The sequence below is a fragment of the Coregonus lavaretus genome, assembly GCF_964263955.1.
Source record: "Coregonus lavaretus genome assembly, chromosome: 2".
Lineage (NCBI taxonomy): Eukaryota > Metazoa > Chordata > Actinopteri > Salmoniformes > Salmonidae > Coregonus > Coregonus lavaretus.
The window spans coordinates 56,373,847-56,397,179 of record NC_139989.1 but is presented as its reverse complement, the minus strand read 5'-3'; the positions used below and the strand labels follow the sequence as shown (position 1 = coordinate 56,397,179).

General features: G+C 44.2%; 1 protein-coding gene across 1 annotated transcript in view; it reads left to right on the top strand.

Annotated features, from left to right (window-relative positions):
• Nucleotides 1–21,336, top strand: part of LOC311103344 (TOM1-like protein 2) — a 42,642-nt gene extending 21,306 nt beyond the window's left edge. Inside the window, exons 6-14 of the mRNA XM_084144902.1 lie at nt 140–343; nt 614–730; nt 4,399–4,532; nt 4,904–4,946; nt 11,583–11,805; nt 13,118–13,235; nt 13,633–13,711; nt 19,641–19,683; nt 20,196–21,336. Coding sequence (XP_084001028.1) covers nt 140–343; nt 614–730; nt 4,399–4,532; nt 4,904–4,946; nt 11,583–11,805; nt 13,118–13,235; nt 13,633–13,711; nt 19,641–19,683; nt 20,196–20,341 — 1,107 coding nt within the window. The 3' untranslated portion in view covers nt 20,342–21,336. The remainder of the gene's footprint in view (nt 1–139; nt 344–613; nt 731–4,398; nt 4,533–4,903; nt 4,947–11,582; nt 11,806–13,117; nt 13,236–13,632; nt 13,712–19,640; nt 19,684–20,195) is intronic.
• Nucleotides 21,337–23,333: the final 1,997 nt, after the last annotated feature.

The window sequence follows — 23,333 nt, the reverse complement described above, 5'->3', positions numbered from 1 at the left end:
GCATGCTACAGAGGGTGCCACAAACACACACAAGCGTGCACGCACCCACGCTACAGAGATAAAATAATCTGAAGCAGTGACCATACTGCCATAGTAGCAGCGCTGTACTAACTAACTTCATGTTGTGTTCTCCCTACAGGGTCTACCAGAGGTGGACCCGGCTGTACTAAAGTACAAAGCCCCCGTCCAGCCCCACGCTGCAGCCACAGCCACAGCTACAGCCACCCTACCCAAGCCTGCAGCCGCCCCGGCTCCAGCCCCAGCCCCCGCTGCTCTCACCCCCGTCCTACAGATACCACACATCCCCAACGTACAGGGCCCCATCACCGCCAACCCTGAACAGGTGAGGATAAAGATGGCCTCTGAAGGCTAATGATATTAGAAGATGAAGAAGCCACTTTAGACAATTGAGACGCATCCTGTAGGCCTTTATGCACAATCTTGGGCCCTGTTTGAAAACTGTCAACATACTGCCTTCCTTCCTCCCCTCCTTGGAGTTATCACTGATGTAACATACTGAGATAGGCGAAAGCAAGGGTGCCTCCACTTAGCTTTGATCAGATCAGGGAAGACTTTCTCTCTCTGACCCTTGACCCCTGTGTGTCCTCCTCAGATCGCCCGGCTGCGCAGTGAACTGGACATTGTGAGGGGAAACACCAAAGTGATGTCAGAGATGCTGACGGAGATGGTGCCTGGACAGGAGGACTCCTCGGACCTGGAACTCCTTCAGGTCAGAAAATATACTACACTCAGCATAGAAATACAATTACAGAACATTGACTTGAATGGGGATGCCCGTTCTAGTAATTATATTTCTAAAACTCCAGGTCAGATACTACATCCCCCATAGAAATAGAATTACACAACATTGACTTGAATGGGGATGTCCATTCTAGTAATTATATTTATCTGACGCCCTTATACTACAAAAAATATATCTCTGTATTGGTCCAAACTGTGGAAGCTTTTCATCATGGAGAATCTGAGACAGATGTGTACTGCACGCAAAAAATTAATAAAAGGAATTCACCAGTAGCGCTCCATCTGTTTTTAGTTTTTATTTTACCCCTAAATACAAGTATAAACCTTCCCTGCCGTAGTCACCCTGCTGCTCAACTGAAATGTGTTGGAACTCATTTATCCCACTAGGGGGAGTCATTCCACCATAGTACCACCACTCTACATTTTACATTTACATTTTAGTTATTTAGCAGACGCTCTTATCCAGAGCGACTTACAGTTAGTGAGTGCATACATTTTTCATACTGGCCCCCCGTGGGAAACGAACCCACAACCCTGGCGTGGCATGCGCCATGCTCTACCAACTGAGCTACAGGGGACTCTAGGGGGAGTAGTACCACCATAGTACCACCACTCTAGAGGGAGTAGTACCACCATAGTACCACCACTCTAGAGGGAGTAGTACCACTATAGTACCACCACTCTAGGGGAAGTAGTACCACCATAGTACCACCACTCTAGAGGGAGTAGTACCACCATAGTACCACCACTCTAGAGGGAGTAGTACCACCATAGTACCACCACTCTAGAGGGAGTAGTACCACCATAGTACCACCACTCTAGGGGGAGTAGTACCACCATAGTACCACCACTCTAGGGGGAGTACTACCACCATAGTACCACCACTCTAGGGGGAGTACTACCACCATAGTACCACCACTCTAGAGGGAGTAGTACCACCATAGTACCACCACTCTAGAGGGAGTAGTACCACCATAGTACCACCACTCTAGGGGGAGTACTACCACCATAGTACCACCACTCTAGAGGGAGTAGTACCACCATAGTACCACCACTCTAGAGGGAGTAGTACCACCATAGTACCACCACTCTAGAGGGAGTAGTACCACCATAGTACCACCACTCTAGAGGGAGTACTACCACCATAGTACCACCACTCTAGAGGGAGTAGTACCACCATAGTACCACCACTCTAGAGGGAGTAGTACCACCATGTACCACCACTCTAGAGGGAGTAGTACCACCATAGTACCACCACTCTAGGGAGAGTAGTACCACCATAGTACCACCACTCTAGGGGGAGTAGTACCACCATAGTACCACCACTCTAGAGGGAGTAGTACCACCATAGTACCACCACTCTAGAGGGAGTACTACCACCATAGGACCACTACTCTAGAGGGTGTAGTACCACCATAGTACCACCACCCTAGGGGGAGTACTACCACCATAGTACCACCACTCTAGGGGGAGTAGTACCACCATAGTACCACCACTCTAGGGGAAGTAGTACCACCATAGTACCACCACTCTAGGGGGAGTACTACCACCATAGTACCACCACTCTAGAGGGAGTACTACCACCATAGTACCACCACTCTAGAGGGAGTACTACCACCATAGTACCACCACTCTAGAGGGAGTAGTACCACCATAGTACCACCACTCTAGGGGGAGTAGTACCACCATAGTACCACCACTCTAGGGGGAGTAGTACCACCATAGTACCACCACTCTAGAGGGAGTACTACCACCATAGTACCACCACTCTAGAGGGAGTACTACCACCATAGGACCACTACTCTAGAGGGTGTAGTACCACCATAGGACCACCACTCTAGGGGGAGTAGTACCACCACTCTAAGGGTGAGGAGGAATGAATGCTAAATATTACTGTACTGTACTTGCTTAAGTGACAGTTGGTGTAGGGTGAAGTTGCCCCTAGATGCTGATCTTGGGTCAGTTTTGCATTTAATTGGTTGAGGTGAAGCTGATCCTAGATCTGTACCTAGGGCTCGATTCAAACCGCATCACCGAAGTTCCACACTATTTTTTTTTAATTTTTTTTATTTTACCTTTATTTAACTAGGCAAGTCAGTTAAGAACAAATTCTTATTTACAATGACGACCTACACCGGCCAAACCCGGACGACGCTGGGCCAATTGTGCGCCGCCCTATGGAACTCCCAATCACGGCCGGTTGTGATACAGCCTGGAATCGAACCAGGGGGTCTGTAGTGACGCCTCAAGCACTGAGATGCAGTGCCTTAGACCACTGCGCCACTCGGGAGCCCAAGCGTGCTTGAAATTTTAAAGGTAGTTTCCGATTGAGCCGACATGCAGCGTTTACCGTGAATGCAGTCTCCGTGAACGCAGTAACATTGCCTTGAAATTTCAATCGTGCTGTAGCTCTGAACTTTCGGCGATACGGATTGAATCGAGCCCCTATAGGGGAAACTTCACTCCGCAGCCTGACAGACCACTGCCTGTGGTCAAATTCCAAGAACTTTTTTTTTTTTGTCATTTAGCAGACGCTCTTATCCAGAGCGACTTACAGTTAGTGAGTGCATACATTATTTATTTTTTCATACTGGCCCCCCGTGGGAATCGAACCCACAACCCTGCCGTTGCAAACGCCATGCTCTACATCCCTGCCGGCCATTCCCTCCCCTACCCTGGACGACGCTGGGCCAATTGTGCGCCGCCCCATGGGTCTCACGGTCGCGGCCGGCTATGACAGAGCCTGGATTCGAACCAGGATCTCTAGTGGCACAGCTAGCACTGCGATGCAGTGCCTTAGACCACTGCGCCACTCGGGAGATGTGGCGCAGAACTAACCACTAAGCACGCTCTCAGAACCTCAAAGAGAATGTAAGCCTCAGTGTTTTAATTAAATCCCCTACAGAATCCGGGTCTTGTGACACATACCACATAACCACTAGGCTTGATAAAGCAGAGCTGGCTGAGCTGTAGCGTTTCAGTATTGCTCCAAGCACTGAACCAATAGACTAGAATCAATGTGGTTCTCGATTAAGCAAAGGTGGGTCGTATTCATTAGGCACCAACGGAAGAAAACAACCTATTGAAACAGGGAGGGACTACCTGAACTTGTTCAATAAGAAGTGTGTAACGCTAAGGTAGTGGGTTCGATCCCCGGGACCACCCATACACAAAAAAATAAAAATAAAAATGTATGCACGCATGACTGTAAGTCGCTTTGGATAAAAGCGTCTGCTAAATGGCATATTATTATTATTATTATTAAGAAACACACATTTTTGCTACGTTGTGCCCCAATGAATACGACACTGGATACCATTTGTAGTTCAGACTGAGGGTGTGATAGATAGGTATTTGAATCAGGTGACCTTTCCACTGTTTTGTGAGCTGACTTTAGGTAATACAGTTAAACTGTGATTCAAAAAATAAAATGTAAGTGTTGTGATTTCTCTTACTCAGTAACACAACTGAGTCTAATTATGGACATTTATGGCTATTGGCTAGCTAGAGACCTGTTTTAGGGAATTCTAGTCATCGACCTTCTGAGTGACAGACAGACTCTCACCTTTCCATCAGTGATTCCCTGTCCTCACCCCGTGTGTGTGTGTGTGTGTGTGTGTGTGTGTGTGTGTGTAGGAGCTGAACAGGACGTGCAGGGCCATGCAGCAGCGGGTGGTGGAGCTGATCTCCCGGGTCTCCAACGAGGAGGTGACAGAGGAGCTGCTGCACGTCAACGACGACCTCAACAACATCTTCCTACGATACGAGAGGTAACACACACGGGCATGACAATACACACACACACACACATACACACACAATTTAGCTTACCTGACTTCTTACGCTTACAGCTACGCAAAGCCCACTGGTGAACGAGGATATCAATCTGTGACATAATGTTGGCATGTAGAGCACATAGTTCCAGCAGGCCCTACCTACAAGAACAGAGTTAAACATCTTAGGCCTTGGGGACCTATCTGGAGCACACACTTCTATTAAACATTTGATGGCCTCAAAAAGACAAAGCGTTCCTTTCATGTTTGTTTTTTAGAGATTAAAGAAATGTAAATGTGTGATTCATGACGATGCCTACGTGTTCGTTACGTTGAACTCAGAGGACTTGTCTTGTTGTGTGTTGCAGGTATGAGAGGTACCGGTCGGGTAGAGCGGCTCAGAATAACGGGGTGAGTTATCTTACTAACGAAATTTAAAAAATAAGTTGTTTAAAAAAATCCTAAAAAATAAATAACGGAAAAGTGGTGCGTGCATATGTATTCACCCCCTTTGCTATGAAGCCCCTAAATAAGATCTGGTGCAACCAATTACCTTCAGAAGTCACATAATTAGTTCAATAAAGTCCACCTGTGTGCAATCTAAGTGTCACATGATCTGCCACATGATCTCAGTATATATACACCTGTTCTGAAAGGCCCCAGAGTCTGCAACACCATTAAGCAAGGGGCACCACCAAGCAAGCGGCACCATGAAGACCAAGGAGCTCTCCAAACAGGTCAGGGACAAAGTTGTGGAGAAGTACAGATCAGGGTTGGGTTATAAAAAAATATCCGAAACTTTGAACATCCCACGGAGCACCATTTTAAATCCAATATAAAAAAATGGAACGAATATGGCACCACATCAAACCTGCCAAGAGAGGGCCGCCCACCAAAACTCACAGACCAGGCAAGGAGGGTATTAATCAGAGAGGCAACAAAGACACCAAAGATAACCCTGAAGGAGCTGCAAATTTCCACAGCGGAGATTGGAGTATCTGTCCATAGGACCACTTTAAGCCGTACACTCCACAGAGCTGGGCTTTTATGGAAGAGTGGCCAGAAAAAAGCCATTGCTTAAAGAAAAAAAGAAGCAAACACGTTTGGTGTTTGCCAAAAGTCATGTGGGAGACTCCCCAAACATATGGAAGAAGGTACTCTGGTCAGATTAGACTAAAATTGAGCTTTTTGGCCATCAAGGAAAACGCTAGGTCTGGCGCAAACCCAACACCCCGAGAACACCATCCCCACAGTGAATCATGGTGGTGGCAGCATCATGCTGTGGGGATGTTTTTCATCGGCAGGGACTGGGAAAACTGGTCAGAATTGAAGGAATGATGGATGGCGCTAAATACAGGGAAATTCTTGAGGGAAACCTGTTTCAGTCTTCCAGAGATTTGAGACTGGGACGGAGGTTCACCTTCCAGCAGGACAAAGACGCTAAGCATACTGCTAAAGCAACACTCGAGTGGTTTAAGGGGAAACATTTAAATGTCTTGGAATGGCCTAGTCAAAGCCCAGACCTCAATCCAATTGAGAATCTGTGGTATGACTTAAAGATTGCTGTACACCAGTGGAACCCATCCAACTTGAAGGAGCTGGAGCAGTTTTGCCTTGAAGAATGGGCAAAAATCCAGTGGCTAGATGTGCCAAGCTTATAGAGACATACCCTGTAATTGCTGCAAAAGGTGGCTCTACAAAGTATTGACTTTGGGGGGTGGTGAATATTTATGCACGCTCAAGTTTTCTATTTTTTTGTTTTATTTCTTGTTTGTTTCACAATAAAAAAATATTTTGCATCTTCAAAGTGGTAAGCATGTTGTGTAAATCAAATGATACAAACCCCCCAAAAATCAATTTTAATTCCAGGTTGTAAGGCAACAAAATAGGAAAAATGCCAAGGGGGGTGAATACTTTCGCAAGTTTGTTGTGATTACCACAATGCTCTACCCACACACTCACACATGCTTACTTTACACACTCACTCACAACACACTCACACACTTCAACACACACACACTTCCACATTTCCACACTCATCACATACGCTGCTGTTACTGTCTATTATCTATCCTGTTGCCTAGTCACTTTATCCCTACATACAGTGGGGGAAAAAAGTATTTAGTCAGCCACCAATTGTGCAAGTTCTCCCACTTAAAAAGATGAGAGAGGCCTGTAATTTTCATCATAGGTACACGTCAACTATGACAGACAAAATGAGGAAAAAAATCCAGAAAATCACATTGTAGGATTTTTAATGAATTTATTTGCAAATTATGGTGGAAAATAAGTATTTGGTCAATAACAAAAGTTTCTCTACTTTGTTATATACCCTTTGTTGGCAATGACACAGGTCAAACGTTTTCTGTAAGTCTTCACAAGGTTTTCACACACTGTTGCTGGTATTTTGGCCCATTCCTCCATGCAGATCTCCTCTAGAGCAGTGATGTTTTGGGGCTGTCGCTGGGCAACACAGACTTTCAACTCCCTCCAAAGATTTTCTATGGGGTTGAGATCTGGAGACTGGCTAGGCCACTCCAGGACCTTGAAATGCTTCTTACGGAGCCACTCCTTCGTTGCCCGGGCGGTGTGTTTGGGATCATTGTCATGCTGAAAGACCCAGCCACGTTTCATCTTCAATGCCCTTGCTAATGGAAGGAGGTTTTCACTCAAAATCTCACGATACATGGCCCCATTCATTCTTTCCTTTACACGGATCAGTCGTCCTGGTCCCTTTGCAGAAAAACAGCCCCAAAGCATGATGTTTCCACCCCCATGCTTCACAGTAGGTATGGTGTTCTTTGGATGCAACTCAGCATTCTTTGTCCTCCAAACATGACGAGTTGAGTTTTTACCAAAAAGTTCTATTTTGGTTTCATATGACATTCTACCAATCCTCTTCTGGATCATCCAAATGCACTCTAGCAAACTTCAGACGGGCCTGGACATGTACTGGCTTAAGCAGGGGGACACGTCTGGCACTGCAGGATTTGAGTCCCTGGCGGCGTAGTGTGTTACTGATGGTAGGCTTTGTTACTTTGGTCCCAGCTCTCTGCAGGTCATTCACTAGGTCCCCCCGTGTGGTTCTGGGATTTTTGCTCACCGTTCTTGTGATCATTTTGACCCCACGGGGTGAGATCTTGTGTGGAGCCCCAGATCGAGGGAGATTATCAGTGGTCTTGTATGTCTTCCATTTCCTAATAATTGCTCCCACAGTTGATTTCTTCAAACCAAGCTGCTTACCTATTGCAGATTCAGTCTTCCCAGCCTGGTGCAGGTCTACAATTTTGTTTCTGGTGTCCTTTGACAGCTCTTTGGTCTTGGCCATAGTGGAGTTTGGAGTGTGACTGTTTGAGGTTGTGGACAGGTGTATTTTATACTGATAACAAGTTCAAACAGGTGCCATTAATACAGGTAACGAGTGGAGGACAGAGGAGCCTCTTAAAGAAGAAGTTACAGGTCTGTGAGAGCCAGAAATCTTGCTTGTTTGTAGGTGACCAAATACTTATTTTCCACCATAATTTGCAAATAAATTCATTAAAAATCCTACAATGTGATTTTCTGGAGAAAAGAAATCTCAATTTGTCTGTCATAGTTGACGTGTACCTATGATGAAAATTACAGGCCTCTCATCTTTTTAAGTGGGAGAACTTGCACAATTGGTGGCTGACTAAATACTTTTTTCCCCCCACTGTATATGTACATATCTACCTCAATTACCTCGTACCCCTGCACATTGACTGGGTACTGCTACCCCATGTAAATAGCCAAGCTGTCATTACTCATTGTGGATTTATTCCTTGTGCCATCATTTTTAAATATTATTATTATAATTATTTTTTTGTATTCTGCATTGTTGGGAAGGGGCCGTAAGTAAGCATTTCACTGTTAGTCTACACATGTTTACGAAGCATGTGACAAATAACATTTGATTTGATTATGTCTGATTTGTTTCAGTGCATTTTCAATGTGATATGATTTAGATTGTCAAAGTTTGTGACTGACTGATTTGCTGCATGTATAGCAGTTTTATGTCTCTGTGTGTTTCTCTGTTTCTTTGTGTCGTGGTCAGCTAATGGAGGCAAGTATGACATCACTCCATTCTATCCCAGCTCTGTCTTGAGATGAATAGAGTCAATGAGGAAAATGTTGAAACATGTCTTACTACAGTAAGACCAAATTACATTTTATATAGTGGTGTTGTTCCAGAGAACTAGAATATGAAGTAATTCCCTCCCTCTCTCTCTCTCCTCTCTTCTCTCTTCCTCTCTCTCTCTCTCATATATACACTACCGTTCAAAAGTTTGGGGTCACCTAGAAATGTCCTTGTTTTTGAAAGAAAAAAAAAAAATGTAGTCCATTAAAATAACATCAAATTGATCAGAAATACAGTGTAGACATTGTTAATGTTGTAAATGGCTATTGTAGCTGGAAACTGCTGATTTTTTTATGGAATATCTACATAGGCGTACAGAGGCCCATTATCAGCAACCATCAGTCCTGTGTTCCAGTGGCACGTTGTGTTTGCTATTCCAAGTTTATCATTTAAAAAGGCTAATTGATCATTAGAAAACCCTTTTGCAATTATGTTAGCACAGCTGAAAACTGTTGTGCTGATTAAAGAAGCAATACAACTGGCCTTCTTGAGACTAGTTGAGTATCTGGAGCATCAGCAATTGTGGGTTCGATTACAGGCTCAAAATGGCCAGAAACAAATAACTTTCTTCTGAAAATCGTCAGTCTATTCTTGTTCTGAGAAATGAAGGCTATTCCATGCAAGAAATTGCCAAGAAACTGAAGATCTCGTACAACGCTGTGTACTACTCCCTTCACAGAACAGCACAAACTGGCTCTAACCAGAATAGAAAGAGGAATAGTTAAATTAAATAGTACCCGCAATACACCAGTCTCAACGTCAACAGTGAAGAGGCGACTCCGGGATGCTGACCTTCTAGGCAGAGTTGCAAAGAAAAAGCCATGTCTCAGACTGGGCAATAAAAAGAAAAGAAAACTTTTGAACGGTAGTGTGTGTGTATATGTGTGTATATACAGTGGGGAGAACAAGTATTTGATACACTGCCGATTTTGCAGGTTTTCCTACTTACAAAGCATGTAGAGGTCTGTAGTTTTTTATCATAGGTACACTTCAACTGTGAGAGATGGAATCTAAAACAAAAATCCAGAAAATCACATTTGTATGATTTTTAAGTAATTAATTTGCGTTTTATAGCATGACATAAGTATTAGATCACCTACCAACCAGCAAGAATTCCGGCTCTCACAGACCTGTTAGTTTTTCTTTAAGAAGCCCTCCTGTTCTCCACTCATTACCTGTATTAACTGCACCTGTTTGAACTCGTTACCTGTATAAAAGACACCTGTCCACACACTCAATCAAACAGACTCCAACCTATCCACAATGGCCAAGACCAGAGAGCTGTGTAAGGACATCAGGGATAAAATTGTAGACCTGCACAAGGCTGGGATGGGCTACAGGACAATAGGCAAGCAGCTTGGTGAGAAGGCATCAACTGTTGGCGCAATTATTAGAAAATGGAAGAAGTTCAAGATGACGGTCAATCACCCTCAGTCTGGGGCTCCATGCAAGATCTCACCTCGTGGGGCATCAATGATCATGAGGAAGGTGAGGGATCAGCCCAGAACTACACGGCAGGACCTGGTCAATGACCTGAAGAGAGCTGGGACCACAGTCTCAAAGAAAACCATTAGTAACACACTACGCCGTCATGGATTAAAATCCTGCAGCGCACGCAAGGTTCCCCTGCTCAAGCCAGCGCATGTCCAGGCCCGTCTGAAGTTTGCCAATGACCATCTGGATGATCCAGAGGAGGAATGGGAGAAGGTCATGTGGTCTGATGAGACAAAAATAGAGCTTTTTGGTCTAAACTCCACTCGCCGTGTTTGGAGGAAGAAGAAGGATGAGTACAACCCCAAGAACACCATCCCAACCGTGAAGCATGGAAGTGGAAACATCATTCTTTGGGGATGCTTTTCTGCAAAGGGGACAGGACGACTGCACCGTATTGAGGGGAGGATGGAAGGGGCCATGTATCACGAGATCTTGGCCAACAACCTCCTTCCCTCAGTAAGGGCATTGAAGATGGGTCGTGGCTGGGTCTTCCAGCATGACAACGACCTGAAACACACAGCCAGGGCAACTAAGGAGTGGCTCCGTAAGAAGCATCTCAAGGTCCTGGAGTGGCCTAGCCAGTCTCCAAACCTGAACCCAATAGAAAATCTTTGGAGGGAGCTGAAAGTCCGTATTGCCCAGCGACAGCCCCGAAACCTGAAGGATCTGGAGAAGGTCTGTATGGAGGAGTGGGCCAAAATCCCTGCTGCAGTGTGTGCAAACCTGGTCAAGACCTACAGGAAACATATGATCTCTGTAATTGCAAACAAAGGTTTCTGTACCAAATATTAAGTTCTGCTTTTCTGATGTATCAAATACTTATATCACGCAATAAAATGCAAATTAGTTACTTAAAAATCATACAATGTGATTTTCTGGATTTTTGTTTTAGATTCCGTCTCTCACAGTTGAAGTGTACCTATGATAAAAATGACAGACCTCTACATGCTTTGTAAGCAGGAAAACCTGCAAAATCGGCAGTGTATCAAATACTTGTTCTCCCCACTGTGTGTGCATATATATATATATATATATATATATATATATATAAGGCAGGTAGCTTAGTGGGTAAGAGCGTTGTGCCAGTAACCGAAAGGTCGCTGGTTCTAATCCCCGAGCCGACTAGGTGAAAAATCTGCCGATGTGCCCTTGAGCAAGGCACTTAACCCTAATTGCTCCTGTAAGTCGCTCTGGATAAGAGCGTCTGCTAAATGACCAAAAAAAATAAAAAATAAAATAAAATAAAAGCAAACCCCTCTGATGTCCATAGACTAACATAGAGGACAGTGAGGTGTTGGACCAGTAGACATCTCCAGTACCTCCTACCTCTGTTAATCTTCTCTACAAGAGCCACCGCTGTATGTGTGTTGACTGTGTTCTGTTGTGTCTCCCTCCAGATGCTGAGTGAAGCCACAGAGGACAACCTGATAGACCTAACACCAGGCTCGCCCGCTGTGGTCAGCCTCCGAGCCACCCCCACACCACCATCCAGCGTCCCCCCCGTGGCCGCCCCCAGGGCTGGGGCTACAGGGGCTGCAGCCTCCCCTGCCCGGACCCCGGCCCTGATCCAAGACCCTACCTCTGGCCCCTCAACTCTGTCCACTCAGCTCGCTGGCATGGGTAAGGATGGGGAAGGGTTCATTAGGAACATAAATGGTACACTGTGTACTGTATACAAATGCAGTGGAGTGGAGTGTAAGAAGGTTTATAATCAGAGCTCTAATGGGAAATAAGCCCTGCTCCATAACTCTCATAACGCACTGTAAATGACTCCCCTGTTAGCCTAGATGATGTTGCTGCACTCTGTGGCACTATGCTCTGGCTGAGGCCTTAGATAGAGAAAAATGCCTTAGCAGGCAGGGGGAGAACATGGTAGAATATGCTCCTTTGATCTATAGTGCTTGCGTCTCAAATGGCACCCTATTGTCTATGTAGTGTACTACTTTTGACCAGGGCCCATCGGGAATAGGGTGCCATTTGGGACGCACACAGTGAGTGGAGTAAGAGAGGTGCTTCTGAATTATGAGGGATTCTAGAGGACTGGTGAAGGATGATGACTGTCATTGATTCTAGAGAATTGGTGCAGCATGATGACTGTCATTGATTCTAGAGGACTGGTGAAGGATGATGACTGTCATTGATTCCAGAGGACTGGTGCAGGATGTTGACTCATTCATTCTAGAGGACTGGTGCAGGATGATGACTGTTATTGATTCTAGAGGACTGGCGCAGGATGATGACTGTCATTGATTCTAGAGGACTGGCGCAGGATGATGACTGTCATTGATTCCAGAGGACTGGTGCAGGATGATGACTGTCATTGATTCTAGAGGTCCTCTGTAGCTCAGCTGGTAGAGCACGGCGCTTGTAACGCCAAGGTAGTGGGTTCGATCCCCGGGACCACCCATACACAAAAATGTATGCACGCATGACTGTAAGTCACTTTGGATAAAAGTGTCTGCTAAATGGCATATTATCTTTATTATTATAGAGGACTGGTGCAGGATGATGACTGTTATTGATTCTAGAGGACTGGTGCAGGATGATGACTGTCATTGATTCCAGAAGACTGGTGCAGGATGATGACTGTTATTGTGGACATTTAGATCTCATCTCTCTTTCTTTTACTCTCTTCCCTACACCCCTTTTACACCCTCTCTCAACTCTTTCTCTCTTCCTTTCTTTCTCTTCCCTCCTCTCTCTCTCTCTGCCTCTCGCTCTGCCTCTCTCTCTCTCTCTCTCTCTCTCTCTCTCTCTCTCTCTCTCTCTCTCTCTCTCTCTCTCTCTCTCTATGCCTCTCTCTCTCTCTCTGCCTCTCTCCCTCTCTCTCTGCCTCTCTGCCTCTCTGCCTCTCTGCCTCTCTCTCTCTCTCTCTCTCTCTCTCTCTCTCTCTCTCTCTCTCTCTCTCTCTCTCTCTCTCTCTCCCCCTCAGATGTGGGTGGGGACAGTGTCAGTGGTACCCTGTCCTCTCTGTCGGGCCACAACCCTGGAGACGACTTTGACATGTTCGCTCAGACCAGAACCAGCTCTCTGGCCGACCAACGCAAAAAGTATGGCTTCTTCAAGCTTAGCTCTCCCTTTTGCTTCTAGAACCCATTCCAAACTTCTAGAACCCTGTTACAATGGATTTGCAGCTTTGATCCTGTCGGACTCGGACTGCAGTGTGTGCAGGCTTTTGGTCACAGTCCAGCAATAGCACACCTGATTAATATAATCAATTTATCATAGTCTTCTAGTTAGGCTAATATAAATGTAATCTGGTGTGTTAGAGCTGGGCTGGAACAAAAGCCTGCAATTTGCTGTCCCCCAGGACCAGAGTTGTGAATGTGTTTTTGTCCACTCCTGTTCTAGAGCCACTCTCAGCCTTCCAGAACAATCTCCATGCCACACAGTGGGACTGGCTCTAACTTGTTCTCTGTTTGTGTTTTTGTGTGTGTTTGTTGTCAGTGTGAAGTACGAGGACCCTCGGGCCCTGGGCGGGCTTGCCTCGGCTCTGGATGTCAGACAACAGAACACCACTGGAGGGGTGAGTGCACCAAAGCATGCTGGGGGATGTAGTTTAGATTCACATCCCCCCCACATTGAAGTGTAGAGTGTGGTTGACGTGCTGTTAAAATGGCTGACAAGGTTCATCTCTCAGCCCCTGGTCTCCTCTCTCTGCATGTGATTGACCTCGGCTCTCTGTACCACAAATGGCACCCTATTCCCTATATAGTGCACTGGTCAAAAGTACTAAACTATATAGGGAATAGGGTGCCATTGGACGCAGCCTCTGACTGACTTTACCAGAGTAATACCGGATGAATACAGTAGTAGACCATGGCTAGCCAGCTTTGAATGGTGAACTACACTCTTGTAGTGTTGTAGTAACAAACACAGACAATAAGCATGGCTTGTAGTCTAGTATAACTAGGTACTCTAAAGAGGTACATGTAAACTCTCTCTAAACATTTTAAACTATAAACTCCCATTACTTGGTCATTCTGTCATTCCTCAGTATAGTTTTTTTTTGGGGTGTTCTTTTCTTCCTCTTGTCTTGTTCATTGCACTCTGTAAGACAGTATTTTGTCACGTTATGGGTGTCAAAGGTCATAGGAAACCATGCTATTGAATTCCACTTTTTGCATGTCACCTTTTGTCCTTCAAATTGTCAAAACTATTTTTTGGATGAGTTTTTTTTCTAGTACCACAGTAAGTCAGTACTAACAAGGCACTTTGTAATTATCAGGTTTTACACTACTAAACTAGATGTAGATTATGCACATGTAAGGCCAGACACAAAGTATTATGAAATCTACACTCTCTCTCTCACACACGCCGATTACACAAACCCTTCACCCTCCAGTGCCAGTTGAGATTGCCTCAGATGGAATGTAACTGCCAGTCTGGGGCTTAGTGATCAGCTGAGGGCTCAAAGTTCAAACTCCTTATTTCCTTCCTCCTTTCCCCATGCGTTCACCTTTTTATTGGAATGATTCTGTATTTTTCCTCTCGTCTGTTCCCCCCCATCCTTTCCTTCTCCCTATCTTTTCTTCAGTCTGGGTTGTTGCGTTGCATTTGATTTCTCTGTTTCTCTCTGTGCTCTGTTGCTCTGGTCTGGGGCTTCCTCTATCTTCAATCTTGTGTAAGGTCTTGTTCTGTTGTTGATTCAGCTGAGGGTGATAGGGGATGATAACCCAGAGTTGGAACTGCCCATAGACAGCTGGCTTATTACCCAAGGAATGGTGAGGACTCCATCCTCAGTGTCCTCCCCCCTATGTCCAGTCACCCCATCACCCATATCCCCCCTCCACCCCTGGCCCCCTCGTCACCATCCATCCATCCCCCTGACCATCCATATCCCAGCACTGCTAAACCAGCTAGCACCAACAGTAGAATGGAGACACGTTAGAAAAAGCTTGACGACTCCTCCAATTGTACAATACCCACACAATGATGAATAAATAAGCTGTTAGAATCTTAATTTGTCCTTGTGTGCTCTGAAAGGAGTCAAGACTCCTAGGACCTCTGAGATGGTGAATCTGAGTCATTATGCATATTTTGGATACACACACACACACACACACACACACACACACACACACACCTACTGTTACACATGTGGACTCCCTTCACTCTGTCCCTCCTACTGTTGGTCCTGGTCCTCTCATCCCTCCATCCTCTCCTCCTGCCCTCATGGATGAAGTGAAAGGTCTGCTTGGTCCCCAGGACCAGGTGTGGGTTTTCATCAGTCACAAACAGTACATGTCTAACAGTAACACACTAAACCCAGGAGAGGTACAGATACTTTACTGCTGCACAACAGGTGTTAAGTTGACAAGGCTGTTGACATCATAGAAATAGAATCCCTAGAATGGGAATCCCCATTCAAGTCAGTGGGTCTATAATGGGTAGACCGGCGGCCATTTTCAAAGTGATTCTATTTCTATGGTTGACATCAGATTTGTTGTCAATAGTATCATTATTGCTGATTGGACCTGGTTCAAACGTCTGTGTAGTAGAAAGTATCATCTCTGTCACATTCATTGTCAAGCTAACAGTCTATAGAGAAATTTGATTGAAGTATACTGAACAAAAATATAAACGCAACATGTAACAATTTCTAAGATTTTACTGAGTTACAGTTCATATGAGGAAATTAGTCAATTAAAATAAATTCATTAGGCCCTAATCTATGGATTTCACATGACTGGGAATACAGAATGCGTCTGTTGGTCACAGATACCTTTTTAAAAGATGGGCCTCAAAATGGCCCTCAGGATCTCATCACAGTATTTCTGTGCATTCAAATTGCCATCGATAAAATGCAATTTGGTTCGTTGTCCATAGCTTATTCCTGCCCATACCATAACCCCACCACCACCATGGGGCACTCTGTTCACAATGTTGACATCAGCAAACCACTCGCAACACGACGCCATACACGTGGTCTGCGATTGTGAGGCCGGTTGGACGTACTGTCAAATTCTCTAAAACAGCATTAAGGAGGCTTATGGTAAACAAATTAACATTAAATTATCTGGCAACAGCTCTGGTGGACATTCCTACAATCAGCATGCCAATTGCACGCTCCCTCAAAACTTGAGACATCTGTGGCATTGTGTTGTGTGACAAAACTGCACATTTTAGAGTGGCCTTTTATTGTCCCCAGCACAAGGTGCACCTGGGTAATGCTAATGCTATTTAACAACACTTTACATGTTGCGTTTATATTTTTGTTCAGTGTAGATAATATACTATACATATTAAAGACAACTAGTATAGTAGTTCCATTTTAACACTGGAAGACTAGTGCATTAACTGATTTAACATATTAAACCTATTAGCTACAATACTGTTGATGTGATGCATTGATTGCTCCTATGATTGGTATAAAACTGTTCCATATTGTACCATACTTATACCAGCTCAGCTGGTAGAGCACGGTGCTTGTAACGCCAGGGTAGTGGGTTCGATCCCCGGGACCACCCATACACAAAAATGTATGCACGCATGACTGTAAGTCGCTTTGGATAAAAGCGTCTGCTAAGTGGCATATTATTATTATTATTATTATTATTATTATTATTATTATTATTATTATTTCTTTCAATTATGGTCCTTCTTCTATGTCAACCCTGTTGACCATGGTATGTCAACCCTGTTGACCATGGTATGTTGACCTTGGTATGTCAACCCTATTGACCATGGTATGTTGACCTTGCTATGTCAACCCTATTGACCATGGTATGTTGACCATGGTATGTCAACCCTGTTGACGATGGTAAGTCAACCCTGTTGACCTGGGTATGTCAACCCTGTTGACCATGGTATATGTCGACCATGGTATGTCGACCCTGTTGGCTTTGAAAAGTTGGCATTGCATAATGTTCAACACCCGGAATCTGTGAATAAGGCTTAACAACAATACATTGTGAAGTTGCTCGAAAGGAGTGTAGCTAGCTAGACAGCCAAAGTCCAAATGATCTGACTTGCGTATCATTATGCAAATCACGTGACTCTGTGGGGAATTCCCTTACAGTAACTCACCCTCTGTTTTACCTTTGAGTGAGTTTTATATCTACCGCTAGTGACCTAGTGTATGGAGCATCCTACACAACAGTACATTTTGATGTTTTCCTTTTTTGATTCCTCAATAGACTGGTGGAGACTGAAAAAACCCACCACTACTTCACATAGTGATTGTTTCAACATCTCTCATCAATGTCCCAAAAGATCTATCAGAATCTTTAAGAGCATTATACATTTATGTCCTTCTCATATCGGTACACAACAGTGGAATTTGATCTGTTAGAGAATCTAGATTCTAAAGACTAGATTGTAGATATGACGTCAGTGAATGCAGATGCCTGGCAGCTTGAGCATGATCTCTTCTCTATCTTATTCTTCTGCTCAAAGCATGACTAGTCTGTGTACTTCTGAGTAACTGCTCAGTATCTCATTCTCTTGGATCTTTGTGATCAGCAACTAAAAGGAGCTTGGAAGAGATCGGCTATGATTCAGTTGCATCATGACACTGATGTTTAATAAATGGTTCAGGTTAGGATCTGGGGAAGGTAAGCTGATCCTAGACCTGTGCATATAGGCATACTTCTGCCCAGAACCATTAAACCAGGAGGGTAAGCTGATCCTAGATCTGTGCATACAGGCAACTGTTAGGGCAGCCTTCATGACTATTGACCCCTCTCCTATCAGACCTGATTGCTGGTACTGTACCCTGAGTCACTCCGACCTCTACACACACACACCATGGCATCCACCCTCTCACATTCTCCTTTCCATTCTCACTGTCACTGCATGTCATGCAGCCAGCATTGCTTATGCTCTGTGTGTGCGTGTGTCATTATGACATTAGTCCTCATTCCCAGTCTTCGGTGGTCCCTGTGTTTTGCAGGTTGTCCTTCCAACAAATGATTGAATAATGTTAATTGGCTGATCTGTTAATTGACTAATGATGTGGACTAATTAACACAGTGTTACATAACTGTAGCTGGCAGCTGGTAGTTCCATGCCTACTCATTTAGAACCAATGAGGACAAAATAATTACCTGGGAAGTGGTCTGGGACTGGAGTTTTCCCTGAATACTGACCATGTGATTTGACCCAGGTACAACTCTGGACATTGCCTATGACCTGGTTATTGCCTATGCCCAGTCAGGAAAAAATCCTGTCCATAATAAATCAATGTGTTGAACATGATAAAGGAAACCTGCACACATAGGGACTCCTCAGGGCTGTGTCTGAGGACCACTGTGATGTGTCTGGTTGTTATCTTCCTCTGCTCTTGGTTTTGGTTTGATGGCGTTGTTTTTGTTATTTGTCATTTTCCTCTCAGAGCCTCCGGTGAATCTATTCTTGTTGTTTTTCTTTTGTTTTTGTTGTTTCTTTGTTTTGTTTCTGTTGTCGGGTGGGTGTGGCGGTGGGGTTTATTATTTTGTGTGGCTTTGTGCCGTCCCCTGGGTTTGTCCATGGCTTTGCTCCATAGATCCCCGTATCGCAGTCCTCTGTCATGGATGACATAGAGGAGTGGCTCTGTGCTGATGTGGTGAGACTTCTTTACCTTGATTTCTCTCTCTCTCTTCTCTCTCGTTTCTTTTTCTTTTATCACATGACATTTCTATCCATCTCACGTAACCAGGTAGATCACATGTAGTGTTCTTAACTTTAGTTGACCATCTTCCATCGATACATTATCTGACTAATGGTTTTCCACCAATGATGAGAGTGAAATAACAATATAAAAGTGATCTATGATGCGCATCTCTCACATGCGACCGTAATGCTAATCTAGAAAATAAAACCTGCCAGTCTAAAGATGACATTGGTACTGTATCACATCACACCAGGTGATGCTACAGTGGTTATTCCTGATGAATGTGAAAGGTAGACACAGGTCCTGTTGTTAAAGGGATATAGCAGAGTAAACATGTTCCTGAAAGGTTGGATGGACGAGTGGATGGATCTATTGAAGTATGATGGAAGCATGGGTCCAACACAGTGGTGGAAAGTACATGTTCTTGAAGTACCTCAATGTCAGTACAAAAGCACTGGGTGGGAGTGACCTCCCTGAGTTGTGAATGGTGTCCTGTAGGAGTTAGGAAGGTAAGTAGCCTAGTCAACTTGTACGTAGGGGTTGCAAAATTCCCGTAACTTTCCCAAAATACCCTGGTTTTCAAGAAATCCCAGTTGGAAGATTCCTGGAATCAAGAGGGAATAAGCAGGAAATCTGTGAATTCTACACTGGGATTTCTGGAATACAAGGGGATTTTGGGAAATAATTTTGCAACCCATACTTTTACAATACCTAAGGGAAGACCAATGTTTTGACTTTGTCTCCTAACAATGTCAATTTACTGTAAGGCATCTTGGTGAGTCAATGGTTGTGTGATCCTCCTGGCAGAATTGACCACAAATGTTATGGATTGACTGATTTCTGTTTCTTCTCCTCTGAATAGAAAGGCGATGGTTTAGATGGTGAGGAAGGGGTGACGAGTGAAGGTATGGATGGATTCAGGGCACTAACACTTGATACTGCTACTGTGCATGTGTAGAAGCTCTCATTAAATGTGGCATAGATTCTGCTTCTTACTTTGTGTGTCAAAATTCTCTGATCAGCTCTTTAGTGCTTGATATATTAGGCTGCGTTTACACAGGCAGCCTAATTCTGATCTTTTGCAACTTAATTGGTCTTTTGACCAATCCGATCAGATCAGAATTGGGCTGCCCGTGTAAATGCAGCCTTTGTGCTCTTATTCTCAATCCTGCTCCTGGAGAGCCGCAGTGCTGCAGGCTTTTGTCTCAGCTAATACCATCACACCTGATTCAACCAATCTACTGATCTTCAACACATTGATTGCATGAATGAGGTGTTTCACTGCTGATGTGGGGCAAAAAACATGCAGGACTGTGCCTCTCCAGAAGGTGCAGCAATGATGATCACTACGCAAAAAGTCAACAACTGACGAACCATGTCCTGCTGTTAACAGGGGTTTTCTCTCCTCTTCCTGTAGAGTTTGATAAGTTTCTGGAGGATCGAGCGAAGGTGGTCGATTCCTTACCATCGCTCCCTAGTGATGAGCCTGGTCCCCCTATCAGCGCCCCCAGCGGCACCCGCAAGAAGGCCGAACGGACGGAGGATGCCCTCTTTGCCTTGTAGAGTCTACCCCAGGAAACCCCTCTCTCTGAGGCATCTACAGCACCTAGGTACCCCCGGCCCACTTGCTCCATCCGGCACTCCTGCCAAGCAGCAGTGTAGCTACTGAACTGAACACCAATCCTCCTCCTGCAGAGGACCATGCTTGCTGTCCGCCTGCGCAGCCGCGTTGCATCATATATTACTATTGAGGTTTTGATCTGTCTGTCAGTGTGGGATATGTCTGTAGTCTTGTATCTCATCTGCAGCTAGCTACCCGAAGGAGGATATAACCTAACATTGTGAGGATAGCAAACATTACTGACCTGTGTCTGTCTGTTTTCACATTTCAAAAGGGAAAACCAAAAAATATATAGCTGCAAGCAGCCGTGGCAGGGTTCAAGCACTATGGCACCACAGCAAATATCTGTTACACAGCTTTTATATTTGCTTTCCTCTTTGAAAAGCTTTTGTCAGCTTCCCTCCATGTTATCTTGTGTGGTGTGTACATAGGGGAAGGAAAGGGTCCAACATAATATTTTCAATCAGAACCTAAGAAACACCAAATATTTGCGATAGGTGTTATTAATACTACCTGTACAATTGTAAAACAACCGGATCAGTTGCAACAGTGACGCTTAGCTCTGGTAGTACCTGTACACTATGTAAGTGTAGCAAGTAAATAAGACTAAGAGGCTTTAATGACAAAAACTATTACTAAATGTGTCTATCACAGGAGGTTGGTGGCACCTTAATTGGGAAGTCCGGGCATGTGGTATTGAATGGAGCAGAATTAGTGGAAAGGTATCAACAACATCAAACACATGGTGCCATGTGTTTAATGCCATTCCATTGGCTTCGTTCCAGCCATTATTATGAGCCATCCTACCCTCAGCAGCCTCCACAGGTGTCTTCTAATATTGGGCTATTCGTCAACATTTTCCTTCCCCTTTACTATGATGAGACCAATTTAATGAGCTTTATGCACTTTTGGACCCTTGAACATTTCAGTATGTACAGTGGGGGAAAAAAGTATTTAGTCAGCCACCAATTGTGCAAGTTCTCCCAATTAAAAAGATGAGAGAAGCCTGTAATTTTCATCATAGGTACACGTCAACTATGACAGACAAAATGAGAAAGAAAATCCAGAAAATCACATTGTAGGATTTTTAATGAATTTATTTCCAAATTATGGTGGAAAATAAGTATTTGGTCAATAACAAAAGTTTCTCAATACTTTGTTATATACCCTTTGTTGGCAATGACACAGGTCAAACGTTTTCTGTAAGTCTTCACAAGGTTTTCACACACTGTTGCTGGTATTTTGGCCCATTCCTCCATGCAGATCTCCTCTAGAGCAGTGATGTTTTGGGGCTGTCGCTGGGCAACACGGACTTTCAACTCCCTCCAAAGATTTTCTATGGGGTTGAGATCTGGAGACTGGCTAGGCCACTCCAGGACCTTGAAATGCTTCTTACGAAGCCACTCCTTCGTTGCCCGGGCGGTGTGTTTGGGATCATTGTCATGCTGAAAGACCCAGCCACGTTTCATCTTCAATGCCCTTGCTGATGGAAGGAGGTTTTCACTCAAAATCTCACGATACATGGCCCCATTCATTCTTTCCTTTACACAGATCAGTCGTCCTGGTCCCTTTGCAGAAAAACAGCCCCAAAGCATGATGTTTCCACCCCAATGCTTCACAGTAGGTATGGTGTTCTTTGGATGCAACTCAGCATTCTTTGTCCTCCAAACACGACGAGTTGAGTTTTTACCAAAAAGTTCTATTTTGGTTTCATCTGACCATATGACATTCTCCCAATCCTCTTCTGGATCATCCAAATGCACTCTAGCAAACTTCAGACGGGCCTGGACATGTACTGGCTTAAGCAGGGGGACACGCCTTGCACTGCAGGATTTGAGTCCCTGGCGGCGTAGTGTGTTACTGATGGTAGGCTTTGTTACTTTGGTCCCAGCTTTCTGCTGGTCATTCACTAGGTCCCCCCGTGTGGTTCTGGGATTTTTGCTCACCGTTCTTGTGATCATTTTGACCCCACGGGGTGAGATCTTGTGTGGAGCCCCAGATCGAGGGAGATTATCAGTGGTCTTGTATGTCTTCCATTTCCTAATAATTGCTCCCACAGTTGATTTCTTCAAACCAAGCTGCTTACCTATTGCAGATTCAGTCTTCCCAGCCTGGTGCAGGTCTACAATTTTGTTTCTGGTGTCCTTTGACAGCTCTTTGGTCTTGGCCATAGTGGAGTTTGGAGTGTGACTGTTTGAGGTTGTGGACAGGTGTATTTTATACTGATAACAAGTTCAAACAGGTGCCATTAATACAGGTAACGAGTGGAGGACAGAGGAGCCTCTTAAAGAAGAAGTTACAGGTCTGTGAGAGCCAGAAATCTTGCTTGTTTGTAGGTGACCAAATACTTATTTTCCACCATAATTTGCAAATAAATTCATTAAAAATCCTACAATGTGATTTTCTGGATTTTCTTTTCTCAATTTGTCTGTCATAGTTGACGTGTACCTATGATGAAAATTACAGGCCTCTCTCATCTTTTTAAGTGGGAGAACTTGCACAATTGGTGGCTGACTAAATACTTTTTTCCCCCACTGTATATCCTTGTGTTAATAAGATGGTAACTCTTTTTTTTTTATAGGAAACAATACATTTTCTTCTTAGACTAATTGCAAATGAATCTTTTATGAAATTTCAGCCCTTTTCTGCCCTACAAAGCACACTTTTACAGGAAGTCGTAAATATAAAAATTGACACTTTTTCCTGACATGGAAATTAAAGGAAAAGAACAGGTGAAATATGGCACTGAAAATCTAATCAAATTTCAATTTCATGATAGCGTATTGGTAGCATACTTGACAGAAAATAATTATTGCAAACGCTTATACATGTAGTTATTGTAAAAAAAAAAAGTGTCCATATGTTTACATAAATATATGTATATACATCAGAAATATGTGAGTATTACCTGCAGTACATGTTTAAAAGTCAAAC